Genomic DNA, 24,629 nt, shown 5'->3' with positions numbered 1-24,629 from the left:
AGGCGATAGGATGTTTTTGCTTCCCTTTGCAGTCCATATCTCTAGGAGTCCGTGATTGAACATAGCAGGCTCCTATGTTATATATAGCTAGTAGTCCTGACGGACCTAAAAATGTGAATGAGGCCAATTAAAACAACCTGCACTTTGTAGAATGTTGATAAACATTCTTCGGATGAAATAGCGGGGAAGTCTGTTCACGTCCCCTTGCTGCCTCAAGAATTGAAGCAAAACAATATCATATATTTTTAACTTCTTCCTCAGTTTCCCTCACTCTTGATACTATTCACAAATTTCGATTTTTTTCGACATTTTTTCTTCTTTTTAAGCTATTTCTGTCATGTGTCATTTTCCTTGTCTCCAATATTTCGCAAAGCATGAAACCGCTTAGCAAAATTGACCGAAACGTGTAAACGGTTCAAAATGGTTCGGAGTTTTAGTCAACGTGTCCATACATGTATGAGAGCACCATGATATGAGAATAAATAATTAAGCATACTAATAAAGAAGGTGCAACACGTTTAGTGTATGGACAACCTGCTTCAATTGGGCTTGGAAGGTAAGATGTAATACCCTTTTTTGCCTTTATAGACCTGTTTTGTAAAAGGGTCTATTATGATTGTGAAGCTGCACTCCAGTTTGAAAAAAGAAATCACTCAAACGCAAAGGGCCATCTAGGAGTGAAAATGCATAGGGTGATTAATTTGTTGCACAATTGATCTCCGTGAACACTTTATTCGGTATCAAACAGGGTTCCAAAATAGTTTTTGTCTTGCACAAGTTCTTGCGATAAATGAAGCTCAGTAACGGATAACGATATCTTAATTATGAAAAATTCTTGTGGGAAAGAGTACCTTCGAATCAATTTTGAAGCTCGACAATTTTTTAACTTCGAACTAGAACATGTGAAAATATATTGGAAAAACCCCACCCAAGTCCTCGGTCGTAGCTTTTGTTTAATATCAAATCATTACAAATGCAAACGCCGTCTCAATTGTAGCGAGGTTCTTATTTTGTTAGAGCTTGTTTGTTGAAGCTTTTTGAGTGAATCTGAATTTCAATTTCAAAAGACAAAAAATTCGCTCTTTTGATCACATGATGAATGAACAAATGTCAGATATTTATGAACTGAAATAAAAACTTTTTGAAAATTAATCGGTTGAACCGCAATCAAAATGAAGGGGCTAGCAGTTCAAGAGGTGGCAATACTAGGGCAAGAATTTTCGACCCAGGCGTAGTGGGTTCAGACCCTGTTGCCCTTAGACAACCTCTAGAGGGAGTAGACGTGGGGCAGTTGGTAGAGCTCTTTGCCATCATGAGAGAGGTCTCTGATCCGATCCTTCTCCCTGACTGATCTCTATAGGAATTTTAGAGGATAACCCCACACACAGACGGAGAACGAATCTGATACAGTATATCCTGACAAAATTCACTCCAACTCTACGTAGCGCTCACCTATTAGAACCTCACTTTGATATATTATTAGTCATTACTTTTTGGCGTTTGAAGGAGCAAGTAAATGCACTCTAAAATCATTGAAATACTATTTGTGCATTTTTCGGACAACTGTTTTAAGGTGCGTTATTTTATCCCTTACCCAAGTCAAAAAACAAGTCAAAATTTTCGTTATACTATACAGTAGAACTAAGAACTAACATTTTTTGGGGTATTTTTGGAACATTTTTTGCTATTTTGGAGAAGAAAATGATATTTTTGTCTCCGATATTTTTGAATTATTTGCCCGATCCAAGTCTTACTCAATAAAATAAAATGTCGAAAGCAAGTCATCCTTTTCATGAATGAAAAGTTGTCCAAGTTCAACGGCATGCCTAACAGAAGGACAAACCACCATATTTCCAATAAGAGGGTGGTGGATTTACCTGAAAATGTTAAGTTCTCTTTTGAAACTAAAAATGCGACTTCAGTCATAGTCCTGGCTATTGTTGACAACTTGGCGGCTGATTCCCAGGTTGTTATATCCTTGTTATATCTTACGAATGCTAGCTCGGGGTTCAAATATGTACTGATTGCAAGATCAACTTCAACTCCTCAGAAAAATGCCGTGTCAGGTGAATATAAGATAATAGGAGCAAAGGTCTTTTTTTTAGCAAGTATGCTACGTACAACCCAACTTGTGATGGAGTAATAGCTCCGACGACATATTTAATCCACTTTATGAAGCCCAATTGGTTCAAGAGCAGGAATCATTTTTAAAACGTAACGCTGCTGCAGGTGAAAAAAAAGACTCATGTTTTATTTTGGTTCTCGGTTTGTCTTTTAATTTCTTGGAGGTTTTGGCACTGCACGTCGCACTGAACCTCCAATTCAGATTGGACTTTGGTCAAGTTAGTACCTTCCGTATTCTTGTTCACTTCCACTTGGCACGGCTAACTATCCTTTGGTTCTACCTCAAATCTAGAAACGAGGTTCCAACCCTGTTTGTCATGTTTAAAATAACTCATTTAGAAGCCAAGCCCATTTGCGTGTTGTCTGTCTCGAAATCTTGAACTGTTCAAGTCATCATCAAGTCGTAACACAATATTCCCGCAGGGTCGTCGTAGAATCCCCTTGAGAAAAGCTCAAGAACTATTTCACATGACATCGTTTTGCTCGTTTTGCTCGTTGAAGCTGCAAACTGCGTACAACAGACTGGCTGGCCCCAAGTGAACTTAAATGATGAATGTACATACGTTGGATCAAATCTCGAGAATCGGAGGGTGCGAGTCAAATTTGTCGCACCTCTGATTTCTTACGTCTGCCAAATTAGGACACGGAGTGCGTTCCAAACACCCAATGTTTATCGGACTATCGGACTAGGAAGTTTTTTTATCGTAATATCGAAGGCTTGCATCGGTGTTGGCTCAGAACAGAGCTCTTTAAGATCAAACTTGCTGAATAGTCGATGCTCTGTGTAAACTAACCTTCATCTGTTCATGGGGAATTAATTCAAGGTTGTGACTTGGCATGAAAGTAGAAACTCGTTCGTTCAGGAAGGTTGCATTCAATACGACATCCATCCATCGCTCACTCACTCGCTTACTCGCCACACAGTGTAGCACTTACCACACTAACTACGAATGTGCATACATCCAAATACTTCCAGTATTTGCCTTTGTTGTGTGAGAGTTGCCAGAAAGTGATCGTGAAACCGCGAGCAGGTGTCAAGGACTCATCCGGGTGTCCCCCAGGGGTGCCCATCCAACGTTCAGTAACCGGCTTTCCTCCCATGGTAATTGGTCTCGTCGGCCTCTATTTTTGGGAAGGAAGCCGGCTTTTTCCATGGTTTTGTTGTTGTTCTCTTGTGCGAGAGAGAGAGACACACACACACAGGGAGAGAAGGGGTCGACAGCCGGCTCCTTGTTCGTCAGAGCGATCGATTCCCCCGGTCCGTGCCCTCTTCGGCATCTCTCTTTCCCCCTTTCTGGCTGTCCCTCTTTCTTTCCATGCGTCTCTTCTCGAGTGGAGAAGCAGACGGGAACACGGTGGTTCCAAGGTGGTGGGTGGGTCTATGTCTCCAATGGGCTTGGCTTTCAGGATAACAGATCGACTTCATAATGACTTGTGGTAATTGAACCTAATAAGGTTAAAATGTGCCTGATGTGCCATGTAATGTATCCTTTAATATTTTGCTCCATATGATGTTGAAAGATGTATTGGAATAGTAGCTGGAACAACCGTCCCTAAGACTTGCAGAAATAGAGAGAGAGAGAGAGAGAAGGAGAAGGAGAGCTCTTTCTTTCGTCTCCCTGTATGTGACAGTGCTCCACCGTCCAGCCTGATTCCCGAGAAGTTGAGATTTCTACAGAGACTGGCACTTCTCGATCCTCCCTGTGCACCACCACTTTTAACAGCTCTTGAGAGCTCTCTACTGATACTGTACGTAAGTCCGTGCTCAGCTCGACTACTATTTCTACTACCTTTGCGTGCCTTCGTTAGTGCCTCAGTTCCTCCCTTCCCCCCCTTTGTTGTTCCGGCTGGACGCTTTGTGGGTGTGTGAGTGGGTGGGTGTGGGTGTGTAGAAGTCGCCAAAGCCGACGGCAAACTGGGATGGAGAAGAATGTTGAATGTTTAGGGGGAAAAGTAGCTCTTCACTTCCACCAGGGATGAAAATTTAGTGCTTGAACCGATTGTTTGAGACTGAGGGTGTGAACAGTGAATCCAGGAGATTCGATCATTTGGATGTGGGGCACGTGAGTTCTATGTTCTGGTGATGTGATTGTGGTGTTCGAGAGCCCATTGTAGTGGTCCATGTGTGGCTACCCAATCCAAGGTAAGCTCACTTCAAATCCATGCTTCGTTCTGCCCGACTCCCTTCATGCTTTAATGACTTGCAAATGATCAAGTATTTATCAGTTTGGACCCCGAGTCCTGACAGACAGGTATCAGGTACACACACACAAAAGCACCATGGCACCATCACGCAGGAACTTGAGTTAGAAATGCTGATGAGATGCTTTTTGAGGCCAGATTAGATCGATTGGACTTAGAATGAATTCAAAGATTTGGATTGAAGTCTAATATTGACCAATTTCTAGATCTAGTATCCAGTGGTCTGGATCTTCTGACTACTCATAATGATTCGGAAAGAAAACTTCAGGAGGTCAAGAAGTTACTCGTAAATTTATCTTTTGTACGGTTGTACGGGATATGTCCAAAACTTTAGTTAATCAATGAGGCTAACCTAGTTTTTTTCTGTCTCATACATAATGTATAATCAACAGATTAGTGTCAGTGGATAGGATATGTTTTGTTGCAAACAGCTTAACTAGGCCCTTGTCTTGGAAGCCTCCCCTTCTCATTAAAAGGGATATCAATTCTAACTCTCTGAGAGTTGCTCCTTTTCCTTTAGAATAAGATGTTCTAAAGGGATTTAAATTGCAAAAATACTTAATGATATTGCAGTTCTTTGTTATCCAGCTTTACACAGTGAGAGAAAGTTTCGAATCAATTTGGCACCAATGATTATTTTTTGTTGAGAAGTTGGCGACAACCGCAATCAAACATTACTGTTCCTTACATTGTTCTTTTCCTCTTGCCTCACATTTTCGACCCAAAATCAACAAGATAATCAGCAAGGAACATGCTTCATATTGTAGGTGGATAAACACATCAAAGTCACCTTTTATCACATCCATGCCATTGCGAAAATGATCAAAGGACTGCTAAATGTGTAAAAATGACAGGCAGAGTGGAAATATACGTACCTGTTTGTATCAAATAAGATGATTCTAGCTAGCTTTATTCATTGGATCGAGTGATAAAGCTTTGCCTCTCCAGAATCTGTGTCAATGATTAATATAACGGAACCAAAAAGAGCAAAATTGATGAAAAACCACGTTCAAGTGAAAGTTTCCACGACAACAAGATATGGATCCGTTCCAAACATGACAGTCAGGAAAGTAGGTTGCTCATGGGCTCTTTGATATTGTGTGATGTATATTAGAAATACTGAGGTTCACAATTTGTGCCTGGAACAAAAAAAAGTCTCAGCCGGTTGGTTTGACCCAAAATTGTATGGTGATTAGTGTGTCAGTTGGACCCTGTAAAAAGCAAGTGATATGCCAAAAAATATGCTTTGATTAACTCAAACTTGTTTTGATCTTATTGCAACTGGACTTTTACAGTCCACCAAGCAAGATGGAAAATTTATAATTCTGATTAAGCTCCATATTCATGAATGCTGTCAGACTGATTAAAAACTTGTCCTATTCTGGTCTGGAACCTGCTATAGGATCAATGTCTACTCATACCCTCCGATTACTAGAGGGCAGCAAATAAAAGAAAAGTAATAAAAAGAGCCCCACAAAGAAGAGACCTACGTTATTGATATCAATTGATTCATCTATTGTTAACCAAAATGTTTTCATGAGGAATAGGACAATAATTAACGCCAAAAAATGGTTTTTTCCCATCACAATTGCTTCATTATTCAAGTACATAGATATTACATGCTCAATTTTCAAGTACGTAAACCATATACGCATCCAAAAACCAGAATGAATCATACTTTTGTGTCTCATGGTTGGACAGTTGGTATTTATTTCAAACGCGAAACCTTCCTCTGTGTCGCAGTTTTATTGATTGAATCTAAGGTACAATTGTGGCTAATCCTTGTAGGTAATGCAAAGGTGTATCAAAAGTAAACTTATGGTACAGCCCTCAACGTATTGATGTTGCCTTGAAGATTCGGAGTTACTGACAAACACTGTAAATGTAAGTAGGCCATCAAACATGAATGGCCCCATTTCCGTTGGCCGTTGGTTGGCTAACCTTGAAAGTCTCAATTGTAAATGGATCTACGTTGTTCGGAAAGCCCATGGAACGACGTTGGAACAAGAAACGTTTTTACGAGTTTTCTTCATGTCTCCTCTCCATGTGAGTATTGGAACTCTAAAACACGCTTTTCTTCAGAAGTTGCCAGAAAAAGGACCGCTTCGGATTACGGTTTTTTGTTATGTAATGCGCATTTCAGTGTTCCACAACTGATTTGGAAGCATTCAAACCAAAGGACTCTCTCCAGGGACTGAAGTATGGACATACCTAGCAAGAGGGTCCATCTAAGAAACGGGACGGTTTTTTTTACACCTCGGTCACATGAAATCAAGCCCCTAGAGTCCAAGCGATCAACCACTCTCCATTAAACCACAAAAAGCCAAGCTATTTCAAGGTCAAGTCCTCGCTACTCACATGCATATTTTATGGTTTCCCTGCCGACTGGGTTGCCTCTTGTTAACGCTTCAAAAGACCAGGCAAGTGAATGAAGACTCATCTCCCTCCCCGGCCTTTACTGACGAATTTCACCGGCCAACTATCAGTTTCAGTTCACGCATTGGTTTGAAAGTTGCTATTTGGATATCAAAAGAAGATCAGTGTTGGTTTTATCAAATCAACCTGATAACCTAAGTGTTAAATGAGCTGAGCCATGGGAACATGACGACCGACTAGACGGTATACTTATTGATGTCGAGGAGTTCCTCTCAAAGTTAAGTCAATAATTCAGTTGAAAATACACACTAACGGTGTAAATGGTAGTTTTCATACATCCATTCCATTCAATCAATTCGGGAATTTGTTCAAATCAACGAAATTGTTTGATTTTTCGTTTAACTGGTTTCAAAACTAGTGCCAGTTGTCACAATGAGTGAATAAACGTGCCGGTGCTTGTAGTGATGCCATCAGTTTTTCTGCTTATCGTCAAGTGAATATGATTTCTGCGGAAGACATCAGTATTTTCTCGGTAAGTCGGAACTTTCAAATGCAATTAAATCGATTGATTTCGCAATGACACCCGAATCCAATAGTGTGAGAATGTGTATTGTGCGGCGTAATTTCATTGGTCATATGAGGTCATGAATCACAGTCCAATTTTCCAGACGGTCTGCACTCAGCTCTTTGTCCTAACGGAAATTGCTTCCACTCACGGCAAGAGATGAAAGTGATCTTACCTACCTACCATATTTCCAATCAGGAAATTAATGTCAGGAGCAGGGAGGCGGTAGTATCCATTCCAAATTACCACCCAACACCGGGTCTTAGAGCCCGACCTTGAGTGTTCATTTTTGTGGAATGTGTGAAGCCAAGTGGGACGTGGCAACCCTGGGATAAGATCGTAGTGCATATCAGCCATAAATAACAAATATAAATCAGACATTGCATTATTACGAGCCATCTAACCTGTAATAAGAGCTGGACAGCCACCATTTTCACCCCATCGACAAGGTTCCCTGAATGGAGCCCAATGGGAGAAGAGTCATCGGAGTTTGCGTTCGTTGTCCAGGAAATTATTTGCAAGCTTCTGCCAACTGACCTTGTGCAATGCTACGCCGTGAAAAAAAGTACAATGTACATGCAAGTTGAGGCCCAAGATGGCTTGCTTGCATCATGCATGGTGCATTGAATACCATAGGCTCCTTGCTCCTCATAGAAAGAGGAATGTTGAAATTCAATCTCATCCACTTTTCTCGTTACCTTGATTGAACGAGTAGCAAGTGAATTTGCTGGTCGGACACCCGTTTTCCAACGCCATCTAGGGAAGTTTTCTTGTTGACCTGACAGAAAAGGGGACCTAGCATATTATTACTTAAACCGGATTTGGCAGAGATTTTGTCACATTGAGTGATGTGTCAGCAATTGCACTCTGTTGTCGCGCCGCACAAGGACTCACGTCCACGGGGTAAGACACACACTGAGTCGAGTGGCCCTTTTTAGGCCTAGGCCTTTCGAAACTCCTTGAACATAAATCAAGCGAGTCAGGCGTCAGGCATGAACCAAAATCTCCATGTCATGATTAGAACACATTGGGCCTAAATATGGAATGCATATTGTAATGTCGAGCAAACCTTGGCTCCGTATGGACATGATCCCACGTGGTTTGAGGCACGGCGAGAATCCAACCCAAACAGACCTTGTGTAGAATCCGGTCACGGACCTGAACTCGTTACCGGATTGGGAGAGGGGGTATTTGAAATTGTCTACTTTTCTAAAAAGAGGAATGTCTCCATGGACCACGACGGGTTGGAAAAAATGCAAGTGAAATCACGGGGAAGAGCATTAACATTTTGCGGTTTGGTGACTTTTTGGGAGGTCCAACATCATTCAAAACGTAAGGACACATTTGGGTTTACTGTACGTACACTGAGAAGACTGTGGAGGTTTTTGTTCACGTGGAATATATGTCCGACACAAATTGAGCATTGTTTGATAAATTCATCGCTCTTGAATGATATCGAAAGAGAAGCATCCCCCCCCACACACACGTAGCAATATCAATTAAGCTTGTAATCCATTATTTTACTCAGTGTCGAGTTTCTCAGAATTGGTTAGAATACCAGAAACAGAAACAAAGCCAAAGAGAATTCGGAACCAAATCGTGCCGAGATCGTTTCACTATGGACAGATCGAGATCAAGATAATTGATATCACTTCATGGCATTCTTTTTCGTCAAGAAATATCCCGAGTTGCTCTCACTATACTAGTTAGTGTTAAGTATCTCTCCAATCTGAATAGTTCCATTCGATAATCCGAATAATCTGACGAGCAAACTCTAGTATTAACCATCACCACCACCACTGTTCCGTGTTGAAAATGGTCGTTATGCAAATTTTGTTTGATTTTCTTGCGTATTGTTTGATGAACTACGAGAAAGTTCCTCTCCGCCCAGAAGATCACAACGTGAACGAACGCTATTCGACACATCCACACACTCAAAGAGACTGTATAAACACACATCCACACACTCATTCTGAATCCTCCCCGTCAATAGGGGTCATAAAGACAGCAATTTTCTTGTGAACCTCGAACGCAATTTTCTCCTGAGCTACAGCACTGGATTCATCCAGCCTCAGGCCATGAATAATCATCCTGGCTCACTTCACGTATCCAACCATAGCAGGCAGATATGTACATCTATCCATCTATCCAATCCATCCTAGTCACTCACTCACTGGCTAAGTCAGCCAACCAACCAACCAGCCAGCCAGTCAGTGAGTGAGTGAGTGAGTGAGTTAGTTAGTTGGTCTGGGTTCGTTTATTCAAGTGTAAATACCAACGACTCAGCCCACCATCGTCTAATGGATTGAACGAAAGTCTAGGGACACCCAATGTCTTTGATTCCCTCATCCAGACTCAAATGTGGTTCTGTGGGTTAGCTTAATGATCATACATCTATTGGCTCACAATTACCCTAGTCATAATTAGAGTCGCGGGGTATGATCAGGCCTATTTGTTCAAGTCATTTCGAGGACAAAGGCCTTGAGTTGATAAATTCGAGTGATCCGGTTCGACTAATTGAACAACACACGACAATTCAAGCTCTATTTGGGTCTGTTCTTTCAATGTAAAAAAGTGAAGGGTAATGGGCTTGAATCTGAGTAGGTGGCCTCAAAGTTAAAGGGCACACTAAATATCTTTGTTTTTTAAAGTAGCCAAAGGATGGTTCAAAATTCGAGGCCTTTCCCGAAATTGTAACTTGAAAATGCTCAACTATCTTGAACATTAATTATTAGCTCTAAAGTAGTGTCCATCTCAATATATTTGTTTCCGCTGCATAGACGATCTAAAAACAGTTGTGGGCATCATGAGCAAAAAAGTTGACGGCATCAGGTGTCAATCAGTTTAGCATCAACAATCGGTCCTAAAGTACTATTTTTGTTCAAAAGAGTTAGAGGTCAATCGTTGACTGTCAATTCGCAATTTGGCCAATTCCAATGGCAAACCTAATTTCATTTCAGAAACTGATTATAAGCCGTCAATCAATGACTAACATTTGACCTTTTTGACGCCCACCTACGCGTAAAAGCTAACGCCATTGTAAAAAAAAAACCCTCTCCAATCTTTCCCTTTTAATCTATGGCAATGTTGTTCTAAAGAAATGCCTCTGGAAATCAAAACCGGTCGTGTCTTTTTCACAATGGTATGATTTTAAATTTAAGCTCAATGGAACGTTCGGAGAACATGGTCTACTATTGGGAGTCAATCAGATTGCAGTTTACTTACTTATTAGTGGCCCAACCAGTTCATAGGAACGATTGATTCTGAACGTGCCTCGATTCGCTTTCGAGTGATAGTACATATGTAGTACAATGGCACAATTTCATTTAGATTGAGTGAGCTAGATTAAAACCTTAGATTTTTTTTTTGGTTGCCGTTCAATCGAAACGATGAATTTGAAACCAATCAATGTCCAAATCACTCTCTGAATTTTAATTGAGGAGTTCGATATTATGGGATGTTTTGCACTTTATTCGCCTACTCAAATGACTTTTGTGCTAGGTTTCTTACTGTGGAGCCACGAGCACGATTGCTTGGTTCTGGTGTTGGTGAGTGACCTCATTTGCTCATGTAGGACGGGATAATTGGTTGGCAACTCTTCCGCAATGCCGAACAGTGTATGTAGTTTAATTTAAGGGCTTCCCCTCATCAACAATGTCAAGAGTTCACTCATAAAAAAAGGTTCTTTTAGTTTCTCGCGTTGCTTCTCCCGGAAAGCCATAAACCCGTAAACCACTGAGAATCACTTACTCATTATACTGACTGAATATTGTCAAGTTCCCAGGTTGCTCATTTCGATTCTGTCTTGACTCGTTCCTCGTGTATGAACTTTCAAGAAAAGCCCTGTTCTTCATTTCCGCCGAGTCTGCAACTCCAGGACCAGAATCTATCAGTTCACTAGATTCGTTTGTCCAGACCTCGGAGCAAACAAATCATGGTCATTAGTAGAGTTCATTGTCTCACCCGACTTGATTATCCCAAGGACTCTAGACCCTCTGGACCCTCCTCCTACTTATAGTATGTACTCTTAATGTTGTTGATGGTTGCTCAAGATCATCAAGACTTATCCAAACTCCGCGATGTCTTCGAGACTTTCAGAACGATACCAGAAGATTTTGGATCCTTTTTTTTGTGTCAAACCCATGGCCAAAGAGGAAGTTGGAAGTTGGAAGTCAGAGGCTGAAATCCAAGTTGATTGGGCATCATAAAGACATCCAATCAAGGAGCATGTGTGTACGTTTACAGCCATGACATGCCTTGGGAGGAGTTGCCACCATTTCCGCAAAAAGATCAGTGTCGTACTTGTGTGGATACTATCTCATGTCGCTTTTACGGGTTGGTGAACGAACAATGGTTCAGCTATGAAAAGGTCCATGAGAGTTCGAGCACAAGTAAATACCCATGGCAAAATTGTTCAAGTCAATTCTACGACCTCTTGGAAGCGTTGGTTGAGCAAACGGGAAGTTGGTCTGATTTCTTCATGCTAATAATTCACAATGAAAGAGAAACAAAGCGACAACGCACCTGCGTTTCAGGTAAGAAAAGGATCTTGTTGTTTTTTCCAGGATTTTCGAGGAATTCAATTCAATTCAGCTCAAATTGAGTTGGAAGATATTGAACCCTGCAATACAACTGCGCACTAGACTAATATTTCTTAAGCTTCTAGTTGAGATAACCATTTCGCTTATGAAATTCGAGCAACGGTATCGATCAATTCTACACCTAAGTAATGATTTATGAAGGTCTGTCAAAAGTCATTGCTTGATTTTAGAATACTTAGGCCTCTTGAAACAAGTTTGATAAACAGAAACAAATTTCTCTTAAGTTTGATAAACAGAAACAAATTTCTCTTATATCAAATACCCTACAAGTCATATCTACCACGGGCATTTTAATAATTTTATTCTCGAATGTTTGAAGCATTCTTGTTGAAAAAAAAGATTAATGAGGAGATTCCTTATTTCGCGCTCGTTGAAAGTTCTTCCACGTGGAAATAAATCCATCTCGCAAGAACGTCAGGTAAAGGCCTCGAACCCTGTACACCTAGAGTACTTGAGAAGTAAGTTATTTCAAGAATTTGAATTGCAAAATTCTGCACGGGCATGATTTGATTTATGGACTAGTGTAAAACTTGACCAGATATCATCTCCGAATTGGCGTGTGTGCTGTGTCCCGAGCGAAGGCACATTTATTTCCTCCTCCATTCCACGGAGATGCGGTGTTATTTTGAATGGTTTATTTGATGGTGTACCGGTAGGCATATCTCTTCAATAAGCATAACGATGTCTCTGCCAAACTCTGACTCAATGTACTTGCAATGACCGTAAAATAACAACTTAGCGGCATATCCTGTTGACATTTTCAATGGTTTTCAAATCTGCGGGCTGTCTACTTAGAGCTCGACAAAAGACTCAGGGTTCCTAAGATTGATGGACAAGCGGCGTTTTGAAGTCTGATGTTGGTAGCCTTCTCAAAGCGCATCCGCTCCAAATTTGGACTCGACACAATTAGCAATCCGGGATGTACAAAGCCGTTTCTTGAATTGAAACAAAGACCCAAAACACCATCAATTCATCCAATAGTCATTTGGGGTGGTATCGGTTTGAGCTTGCTGATACTGAACAGTTGATCCGCCTTAAGAGCACCCAAAACTCCGCGGGTTACTGTAACCTCGTGAGTATTTGGTGTTCTGATTTATGGGTTTCCTGGCATACGGTTCATGTACAGTAATGGTGTGCACGCACTATTTACGCTCACTGGATTGATTTGGAGGCAATGCAAAACTTACCGGATTTTGGGCAAAACTCATTTATCACTTCACGTGCATTCTAAAAGACAATGTTTCTCATTTAAATTGGGACGAGCTTTTTTATCCAGCTCACAGTACCACAGCCAAGTTATCTACATACACGTAGTCATTCTGTATTATTAGTACTCTTAGTTGTGTATTTATATGAGATTTCATAACATTTAGTCCGCTGGTGTATAGTTTTACAACTTATAGTTGCCTTTTCCACCTAGAAAGATTGAAAAATGACCGAACTATACGTAAAGTTATTGCCCAGATGCATAATTGCCTTTTTCGATGGCATAACATAAATAAATATATATTTTTTTTCATTTTTCTGAAGTTTTCTTTAAAGGCTTAAACGAGTAAAAATTGTCACTAAAAACTTCACAGGGGAGCAAAATTGGCAATCATTCTGCCTTAAACATCAAAAGCTACTCGAGATTATGATTCATTAAGATTGCGATTGACAATTATGGCATCATAATTGTGAAAATTTTACATGAAGTAAGCGTTTAGTAATACTGCAATCTATCTTTAGCGTTTTCTGCAGGCTTTAGAGAAATGAAATGATCTAATTGTCTGGCTTTGATAAATCATCAAATTTCTTGTCAATCGCCTAAAGATATAACCGGAGCATTTTGCAGTTAAATACATTATTTGGAAGCGTAATGCCCAAGTATCTGCTTGATATATTTTCAAAAAAATATAACAAGTAAAATTACAAAGATTACTTCTATCATCTCTTGTTGCGTCTGTGAAAATTTAATCTTCTTACAGGTTTCAAGGGGATTAATAAACCAATTTGAAGTATTTTCAAATAAGATAATTTACAAGAGTTGTTCCTTTTGTTTTCATAACAACGAAAATCAATACTAGAAGTCTTGGCATTCGCACAAACTCTTACTTAATCAGTGTCGTGGATACCACCACGCTCTGGATAAGAAGCATTATTCAAGACAGATAGACACACATCCAAATGCCCTTTTTGTCTCTTCCATCAGAAAGTTTCATCTTTGTTATCCACTTCAAAATAGCTCTGATTTTCAAGTGATTATATTTCCTAAACAGAGGCTTTATCTGGATGACAGAACACGTAATCTTTGCCAATCGGAATAGAAGAATAGAGCCAAATGGCGTTGCATGTTCCTCGATCATTTTCTTGGTAAAGGGTGTGTCTTGGCTTAATGCAACACCTTCACTCTTGGCAGCAACGCCTTGACACCTTTGGTACCACGACGCTCTAATAAAAAACAAGTGTCAAATTAAGGCTCAATTAAGATTCCCACGGAGGAGATGGAAGGACCTTTGGAATGACAACAAAACCATGCATGAGCATCAATTACTCTGTTGCTTATAGCAGGCGAACCTGAGAGTGTACTACTGTTAGGAGGCAGGACGATCGAACACAATGAAATTACTAAGTCGTAAAAAAGTTTCGATTTTGAAGAAAGCGCTAGAAGTAGGTTAATTGAAACGCTTTCACGATTAACAGAATCGTACTTCTGTCGTGACAAAAGACATGTATCTAGAAAAGTTTTTCTTCCTTTGAATTTGTGATGTTATTTGCAATTGTCAATATTCAGAGGCAATCCTAGCTACAATGATGATATGCATCCAATTAAATCAATATTCCCTTGAATCATACCCAAACGTAAAGACTGAAAAAAACGTTATTACCATTATCAAAGATTCGGCCTTTTGCCACGTTACTTATCTGGAGTGACTTTTAGTACAAATGATTTGCATTATTTTTCGCTTGCTCAAGATCAGGAGGCATACATACGTACATTGGCCGACCATTCAGTGCGATGCATCATGATAACAAGGGTAGATTTGATATCAAAGGCATGAATGTCAGACTTAATGTGATGTTTTCATTGGGCTCTCAAAGAGTCGGAGATTGGCATTTGTACAAGTTGAATCGCACTATTTTCTGGGGCATTATTTGCATTTGAAACGACGAGGACGACGGATGTTAAGAGGCTTTTGTTCTCCAGTTCAAGGACTTGAATGTGAACCCTTGAGGTAATTAGCTTCCAGTGACGAATTCAATGCTCAGTTGTTGACATAATTGAGCCCTTCTGACTCTGTTCCAATGGCATGATTATTAGCCACGAGCTCATTATCCGGATTACATCATCATTGAATAACACTTCCAGCCACCGAAGGATGATTGCCTCACTTTCCTGGCGTGAAGAGTGAAGACCGCGCTCCGATTTGGAAGTTGGGAGTTCGGTCCATTCAAAATCCTTCCATGGGTGCAAAATTGGACGGGCCTCATGCTCATGGAAAATAATTATAATACACCACTCCGTCCTTACCAATGGATTAGCTAGGCCCTCCCAAAATTATTTCAGAAAAATGTCTGCAGCACCAACCTGGCCGGAGAACGAGAAAGATACGCCCGATTTCCAGCCAAATCCTGCTCAATGTTAGAATCTGACGTGCAGGGAGTGAATTGTGAATAACACATAAGTGGATGCCATGTTTATTCAGAACTCGAGGAATTTCTCCCTCAAGTTGCTCATCATCGTCTCAGCTCATTTATGGTCCATTTTTATCCCGTCACAATGCAACATTGCTCTGACACACCCTGTATTGTTCAAGTCCCTGTGGTTGATGTTCTTGTCTACGACATTCGTTTTTTTTCTCGTGGCCTCTCTATGGAGAGCAAGAACTTGCGAAATTTCTGCGAAAAGTTGAAAGAGGCGAATTCACGATGCCGATCTTGAAACTTCCGCGGATAGTAAAGCACACGATCATGTTAAGCTACAAACTGACAAGTAGAGAGAAACGCAAAAGAAGCTTGAATTGTCCATGGCGTGCGGACGTTACACATTTTCAGTCTAGCCATGAGACTTCAGCGTGACCAGATTACATGCATATGCATTCAATCAGGTGACCGCAATTTTGTTCGACATTAGAATAGCAATAACGTGAAGACATCTGAGATGTTCTTGTCAGTGTTTTGATGAGAGGCAAATGTCTCAAGAAGATTGTTTCATACTTTACACGTAAAGCAACATTAATGGTAGTGAGTAGTTGCATCTCTGGAACTACCTCTCTAGAAAGAGCAGATAACATCTACCACGGAAATTACTCTTCTGAGACGTAGGAGAAAAACGATAAAAACCTATAAAACCCCTCTCGTTCCAGATTTTCTCGACATGCTGAGTAAAAAGCGTTCCCAGTAGTCAGTGGGTCGTTTTTTGTACTATCTTTGAAGTGACAGGAATTTGGAGCATTTCACAGACAAATTGGACAACAGGTGAAGACGACCGTATTCAAAATGTTTACGGTATCTCAACATGGGATCGGATTTTCGATTTTCTCCCAAAAGGGGCAATGGACTTGGCTTTTTGTCCGTATTCGTGTGGAATAATGTGACTCTAACGCATTGCAACGAACCTTGAACATTCACCATTACTCATTACCTCCAGCCAATTTTTTGCCACCATTTGACACTTCTCAATCGTTGCATATATCCGTTTTTTAAAGCACCGTCTAATTAAATCGATTCTTCTTTAGAGTCCTTGCTCAGATATCCGACTTTCCGTATATGATAACAAACAACTGGCTTCAAGCCGCATCTCTCATTGAAGGACTCTATTCATGATAGTTCATTGCTGGCTTTGTGTCGGGATCGTCGAGAACAAGATGACACCTCATGACGTCGAAGAAGCCTCCGTAAATGCATCACTTTGGGACGACCATGGCTCATAATTTGGCTATAGACTTGCACTTCGCTTTTTTTGATTCATGGATAGTTTGAGTATGGTGATCCACCTTGTTACGGACCCAACCAGGAAATGAACTGTGTCAAGGGTAACGACAGGTAATGCTGAAAGCCAAGGGTTGTAAGGAACTAGATTGAGACCACAACGATGAACATTCATCTTTGATGCATGTGGATTTGAACTCAATTCTTTGAAGTATACCTTTTCAAAAGACGTGGATGTCTACTATCGATATCAGATTGATCTCTGAGAAAAAGAATGATCGTCACCCCTGAAGGCCAAGTTGAAGTTCAAATCGAGTTTGAAGAACTCTTTACACATCTCTAAAAGAAACCCAAGACTCCTACAGCCTCCTATGGGTCAGGTCTACTCATAAAAGATGGACATAAAGAGCGCTAAAAATGTGGTTTTCTGAACATAAGAAACCCCCTTTTCTCAAATTGGCGTCCTTTAAGGCACCATGTTCGTTCCCTCATACTTTATCAAACAGTCCCACGTAGAATCTTGGTATGCTCGTGTTAAGGAATTTGAACCAGCTCGCCTGGTAACAAGCTATTGGGGCAAGATGCAATGTATTATCTCTTATCGATTAACAAAAATCATCATTTCAACCACTCGTCCTCTTGATCGTCGTTCCAAGCCACCGACCTCAATGATGGTGCATGAAGCCAGTCCTACTCAACCAAATATCCCGTTGGACCCTTTATTGGGTTCATTGCCGGGTCGCAGAGGAAGGAATCATTGTGTTTGATCTTAGTTAAACAGGTCGATGGACTGGATAAGTGGTATGGATTGATTTTTGAGCTCGGACTCTTGGTCTGAATTGCTTTGGAGAGGTTTGAGATCCTGGGCGACGCTCCTCACGAACTTGTTGGACGGCGATTGAGAGCCAACTGGATGGGTGCCTGGCGATGTTTATCATTTTTTTCAATGAATAGATTTTTATGACTGTGAGTCTTGTGCCGGATACTCCAATCTCTAATGATATCTTCTGCATCTGAATTGACTTCAAGAGGATGCCAAATTTTTATGCCCGATATAAAAATGGAAGGCGGCTGCACGGACGCCCATTGCGTGAATCGAGAGCGTTTCAATAAAACGCCAGAATTTCAAGGCGTTAATTGTAGAGAGGAAAAATGGCCGACTGATTGTCAAACGAGCTATTTTCCTCATGACTCTGCCAAACTTGATTTGAGGGTCAATTTTAAGTTTTCCCCAAATTTGGTGGACAATCGGCAATCTACCCATAACGGTGTAAAAAAGCCAAAGACAGCAAAAAGTGGACAAAACCCCAGCTCTGGAAAGAAACGGGTTCATACTGAATGTAAGCAAGTACGGAACCCTTCAAAAACCCATATACAGTATCCATTCATCTCCTGGATGTGCCCATATGTAAAAGGCATCATGTACTGGAATGATCTCCTCCTTGACGCAAGTCCCTTGCCTTGCTATGCACGAATGTGGAAAGAAATACCCTGGCGATCTTCTGTCTCCGTCGTCCCTACACCCAGGATTAGTACGTAGTGCCTCATCTCAGGGCTGATGATATACCTCCTTCCTCCTCTCCTCGATCCTCCTCCATCGCCTCTCCGTCTGATTAGGCCCTTTTTGAACAAAACAGGTATTTTGTTGGGAAACTGCGAGTCCCCCTCCCCCTCTTGAAGCATCTTTGTGATTTTTCCCCTCTCCCCGAGAATTCTCTTGATTCGCATTCCACATGCCAAAAGACCGCTCAAGAGTGTACTCACCCACCGTACTAAGTTCCTCGACGCTCACTCACTCACACCACTGCATGCCGCCAAGCAGCCCTTCCTCATATTCTCAACAGTGAGTTCATGATTGCTCTGGCCTTGCGTACGCAAAAGCGGGCTTTGCACATCTGGGCAGCGATTCATAGACATCATGACAGCAGTGCGTAAAATGGACTTCTGAAAAGACTGCAGATTGGAAATGCCACTCATGATTTGTAAACCCAAGTTCCTAAACTTCACTTTGAATGACTGTCTTGTTCCTTCGGAGTAAAACATGAGATAGTTCCATTCCCATGTTACTTAGTTCTGCAGAGTGCATAAAAGTGCATGGATATGGTTCAACTATTTCATATTCAAATGGGGCGATGATTCTGAATGAGCAACTGGGAAAAAGTATTTTCATATTAAGTTTTGAATTTCATCTAATAACATTGAAAAGACGTCTGCATTGTTTTTTTCAGATATCTATTAAATTGTCTAGGTCAAGGATTATGTGTCATAGCGTACATTAAGTTTTAGTCATTCAACACATTGACTCAATTGAAAGACATAGCGTTAAAAACTTCTCTTTGAAGGTCAAATGGAGCAAGTGCTAATCAACCTAATCACAGAACTAGCCCTGGTTTCCAGCTGTGTGACCACAGGTTTGGCCGTCAATGCGCCACGTTTTTGCCAAAATCGAATTAATGTTATATGAAAATTAGTATTCTGGTATTCGATTGATATTTTAGCAAATCTAGATATTCTATAACTGACCAAAAGTCAGTCAGTAAGTAAAGGAGATCAAGTCTTTAGTGGGTCGACACACCGGTACTTTTGTAATTTTTCTTAGTTCCATGTGTCTCATAAAAAAATCATTGCTTCTCAAAACAACCATGAAACTAAGGACAAGAAGTCGCTATTCCGGGATAGATACAATACTTTGGGCACTTCAACATTTTTGTATGATATTTTGTATATATTTAGTCACTCTGTAAAGCAACCAAAATCCCAGGACACAAAAGCGGAACTTATGACATCTCATTTGTAATAAATGTGGTCACAAAACCTCTTGCCATTGAGCGTCTTATGTGTTTGCTTCTCTTACAAGTAGTCCATGTGGAATGCATGGACTGAAGTACTCCGAGAGGCGTTCGAGAATCTTGACACAAGCTGGCAAAGCGAGAAGCGAGAGGGCTTGCGGTTGGTTGGATATGTGTAGCTCAAGAATTCTTTCGAGTCTTCTCAGGGGGCCAAAAGTCCCTGTCGGTTCGAACCAGTCTTACTTCAGGATTCCATGTGGAAATCAAGTGTTTGTTGAGTGAGGGACAGATTTTAGGAGAGACAAAGTTTGCCATTTTGAGTGTTTCAAACTGGCCCTTCCTCCTTCCCAGCCGAGTCTGTGAGAGAAAGGAATGCATTTGGCCATATATAGTTAAAATGACATTAAGGTGTGCAAAACGAAAGTGAACCTGAATGGTCGATTGTCTGCTTTATTTGCCAAACACCAGTGGTTCATGTGTGTGTAGTCCAGTAGCGAATGTGCCAGCGGCAGGTATTGGTGTCTTTATCTATCTGTCCGCCTGTCTGTTCGTGTGTGTTTGTGTCCTTTAACTGCTGCAAAATGTAGATCTAAACGAGAGCTACAGCTGCGTTCAAAGCCAGGAAATCGTGAATGTGAGGATGCTTGCTCATTCGATGTGTTGGTGTTAACCATTGGTTAGAAACAACTAGTTCAGCTCTACATTTTCAAGCTTTACCAAACAATGTCAGAGTGAAATTATGATGCACAATTTTCATAGGCCTGACCCCGAGGTTGTGCGAGTGAATGACATCAACCAGGTAAGACAGGCCTCCAATGCCTCGATTCGAATGGCGAATGTTCCATGGGGTCGTATGACTTCCATGAACCGTCAATGAATATCTCATACCGGGAATTCTTTGCTGGCCGAGGCCAAGAATCCTGATTGATTTGCCACTTCATGCCTCCCTGACCTTTGAGATTCATTTTTGTTCGACTAGTCCTGTTACTTGAGGAACAAAAAATACACACACACCATAAACAAATGGGTTTTTGTCGTGACGTAAAGAGCAACTCATTCTCTCAATCAATTACAGTTGGATAGATCGTTGAGAACAATCAGTAGTTTTGCGAATCAATCTCCTGACCAATAAGTGGAACTGGGACCTCACTTCCTTTGAAACAAAACGAACTTACCATAGATCAGATGCAATCTATTATCCACAAATGGCTACTATGATTCTAAACCACTTCCTAATTAGTAATGTGGTTTTAAAACGTCTTTTCATCGGTCTCAAGCCTAACCTAGTGAGATTTTTGAAGGCAAATGCATACCTTCGTTTTTTGGATCCCTCCGTCATGTTACAATGTCTAATATCTTTTTAACAAATCTTGCTTCCAACGGCGAGTTTTTTTCCCCCGTCAAACCCGAGGAAAAGAAAACAAATTGGCCTACAAGATTACAAGATTACTGTCTAGGCTTTAGATTGAAATTAGAAAATCGTCTACTAGTCTGATCAGTGGAGGGTAAAATGGAGAAAAATTGATCTGTAATGAAGATTTACCATGAAATTCAACTATGGCAGCCAGATAGTCAAGAAACCTGAGGAGCGATCCGATTTAATCACATGGGTGAACTTGGCAATTATGCCGAATGACTCGGGGTAAATTCTAAACCCGTCAGTCGCTCCAGGTTCATCTTGGAACGCTCTCCTTGGAAGATATTTGACCACGTCCATCCACGATTTGTTTACCGAATTCCTTGGTAGATCGTTCTTTCCTCTCAAGTCCTGAAAGACAAGGTAAGTAGATAAATCGCTTGACGATGCTCAAAGGTGAACCTGCGAGATCAAGGAGATGCTGAGTAGATCGTAGCTCCAAGGATTGCTCCATAGATCTCAGTTGTTGTGTCCAGCGTGACTTTTGACAATTCTGTGCCCTTCGGTCCCATCGTCAACTATTTCGGGTGGGTTGAATGAAATTGATTATTCGTCCCCATTCTTGACGCCATTTCCGAACTCACTCCATCAAAAGTCCTCCTTGAGTATCAAGGTGAGCTCCAATCAAAACTCCAGGACAAGTATTGAAGGACTAAATCTTACCGTTTCAACGATCTTCAACCATGAGCTCATTGAATTGATTTGGGAGCACCCAAACTTGAGGAAAGTCATTGTTTTGATAGGGAACTATTTCTTTTTCAGGACAGGGCTTGGAAGTTGATTTCTCGGCATTCAGTCTGAACTCCCTATATATACATGTGAAGACGAATGAATGTCCGATAAGCGACTAATATTGACTTCTTGGTTGAGGGCAGAATTGCTGTCTCATTCATTCATCGAATGCAGTCTCGCTTCTAGGCCCCGAGACGTGTTCTGCATGGAGATAAAAAGCGTAGAACCCAACTTTCACAAAAAAAACGAACCTTAAGACAACTGAGCGTGGATGTGTGTAGCACATGTACAGTGTGTGTACTTTGGAAATTCTTGATCCTCTTCAACAAATATGCACGACTGCCAAGTTCAGTTATGTGTGTACGATGGATCTTCTTCGACATTTGGTTGGGAAATCCTCAGCCCTAGATTCTCTGAACGTTTTTGACCGCAGACAACTGTGCGCCAATGAAAGTGATCTGAGAGGGAAATGGACAGTTTTCTCTCCCTCCATCTCTGTATTTGGTCACCCTTGGTTCCTCCAGTTTAGATCATTGGGTTCAATTTATGCGAATTCTGTCGCCGTTTTTGGAGGTGAATGGTATATTGAGCAGAGCCAAAAGAGTCCTAGATCAATGGTCTGGGGAATTGGATTGAGGGGGGAAATATCTGCTTTTGGCACTGACGAGAGAGGAAGTAAGTTGAGGCAAGCGATCATCGTTCCTCCCGATTCTATCCATTGCAAGGAAGGACCTGTTTATTTTCTGAAGATTTTTCCACTCAAATACGGCCATGTCAAGGGCAAATTCCATTCCCTTATCCTATCCTACCCTGCGATCCTCGTGTGTTGTGTCATAAGAAGAAACTACAACGTGTTTATCCAATGATGCATGAGGATCGAGGACTTCCCTAGCAGCTCTTGTTAAAATCGAAGCTTTGATGTCTGAGGTTTGAGGCTCGAGGATCAAGAAAATCGAGGGATACCAATACCAATTATGAACGGGTGTTAATGAAGATGAACGAACCCAATGAGCATTCGTCGAGATCTCTGGTAATACACTGAGAGTCGGAGCTTCATGGCTTTTCTCCACAAATTGAAGGGCATTCAAATTGATAGAATTTCTCGCCTGAATTTGGGAGTGCTCCCAATTTCACACGAACTAACCTTTCATGAACAACGATCGCAAACTTGGCAGCCATAGTTCCTGTTCAAGGATCTTTATTCCGCCTCTCGAGGTCTACGATACGTATGGCAGTACTCGTACGTACATACGCACCTAAAATCGATTGAGGTTCTTCGCTCTCTTTGCATCTTGGGATGACTCGACATAAACGGCGATGTGTAATTGGAGGCTTGCCACTCGCTTTTCAACCCCACATTTCCTACCAGATGATCGTTTTTGACGTCGGCTCATCGGTCGAGTTTTGCCTAGAGTTTCTGTGCCCTACTCGTACTTTTCAAGTCTAAACGCCCCAGCAGTAGTGCATTATTCGGTTTATGAGTATTTCACGCCATATTTGCAATATTAAGCAATGGTTTGCCCTCAAAGGGTCCTCATAAACCAGTTTGATGTGTACGAACAAGGGCGCCGTCAGGGTGCGTACTGTACTCACGTACGAAACTGGAGCATACATTTTAACTCAGCTGACCACGGTCACCACCCTGACTTGCCGTAGTTGTCATAGTTATTGTGTACGTAGTCGGTACTTGTAGAAATACTCCTAGAATTTATGAGAACGTTCCTCCTTTCACTGCTTTGGCAGCCTTGGGCCAATGAGGCAATCATCCGCCAAATCGGGGATGGACGGTCGATGGTCGATGGTGATAGTGGTTGGCCAGGTGTGTGAGGGTAGAAGGACTGACATGTCATTTTGGCAGAGATCAATGATCGTATGCAGATCAGGCTGGGCAGTGAAACTTGAAATCTTGCTCACATGGGTGATTAATTGGCTCACTGGCCCACTAATCATCTTCGAAAATGATGAGCCCTTTGTTCCATCCCGATTTAGATATGGCCGTCGGATTCGTGACAAATTCAGAAAGTCTTGACTTTGAAGTCCCAAGCGGGGGACTGATGGCTCGATGGAAGTCATTTGCATGGTGCATGGAGTTCATAGACATGCTCTAAAGCCGACCTGCGAGATGATGGCTGAGGGTTATAGTGCGATCCATCAGTTTCTACCTAACACAAATGATCAAATGAAGCTAGGCCGAAGCACTGACGTTAAACCCAGGGGAGCTCTTTTTCCACGTTGTACGACTTTCTTCCACTAGCAAGCACAAATGCACAAGGTATGCCATCGGCACAGCGTTTGCCCTGTCCGTATTCTTAGTAAGTGCCCAATCTCAGAGGGAGACCGCATGGCGAGAATGCGTAACATTCGCATCTGGATGACATGCTCTTAGTCAATGCGAGGAACCAGGAAAAACGTCAGCGTTACTCTTTTATTAGCCAACGGAGGATCTCAACATAGGTAGTAGACCCAATTGTTTCTTTTAGAAGATACTTGAGATATCAAGTGTCGCATTGTGGTGGCCCTTGAGTGATCCTTGCCTTTTAGTGTTAAAATTTTCTTCCAAGCCATGAAGAGTACTTGAGCGAGAGCACGCTTGTCACGATTGTAGGCGCACGATTGTGCTTGGTTCTTGTTCTTCAGCTCTTTTCTCGATCTCTTTTAATGGCCACAAAGAAAATTTTTCAGGGATCATGAGAGAAAAAGCTCTGGATTCAGCGGCTGCCTTTGGGCTAATAATTATTAGACGTGGGATTTCATGCCAAAACTCAGAATTCTTCCAAGTCCTCAGTGGAAAGCCTTGAGGCCAAATCGAACCCCGTCTACGAGATCGAGGGTAGATGTCTGTTCCTCAGAAGTCAAGACCTTGTATTTGTGGATGTATGGTTAAAGGTAAAGAGAAACATGGAGTCATTAGA

At 41.4% G+C, this 24,629-nt stretch overlaps 1 protein-coding gene across 4 annotated transcripts in view; it reads left to right on the top strand.

Annotated features, from left to right (window-relative positions):
* Positions 1 to 4,013: 4,013 nt before the first annotated feature.
* LOC131883165 (disheveled-associated activator of morphogenesis 1-A-like) overlaps positions 4,014 to 24,629 on the top strand; it is a 39,949-nt gene continuing 19,333 nt past the window's right edge. Inside the window, exon 1 of one of the 4 annotated variants that reach the window (XM_059230546.1) lies at positions 4,014 to 4,267. Coding sequence is in view for 2 of the 4 variants with exons in the window: in XM_059230543.1 (XP_059086526.1) it covers positions 20,308 to 20,367 (60 nt within the window). In the remaining 2 variants the exon portion in view is untranslated. Of the gene's footprint in view, positions 4,268 to 7,186; positions 7,235 to 20,210; positions 20,368 to 24,629 lie in introns of those variants that run through there. The other 3 variants (XM_059230547.1, XM_059230544.1, XM_059230543.1) reach the window with 3 other exon arrangements.

Source organism: Tigriopus californicus, chromosome 7, assembly GCF_007210705.1.
Source record: "Tigriopus californicus strain San Diego chromosome 7, Tcal_SD_v2.1, whole genome shotgun sequence".
Lineage (NCBI taxonomy): Eukaryota > Metazoa > Arthropoda > Copepoda > Harpacticoida > Harpacticidae > Tigriopus > Tigriopus californicus.
This window is presented reverse-complemented; position numbering and strand designations above follow the sequence as displayed.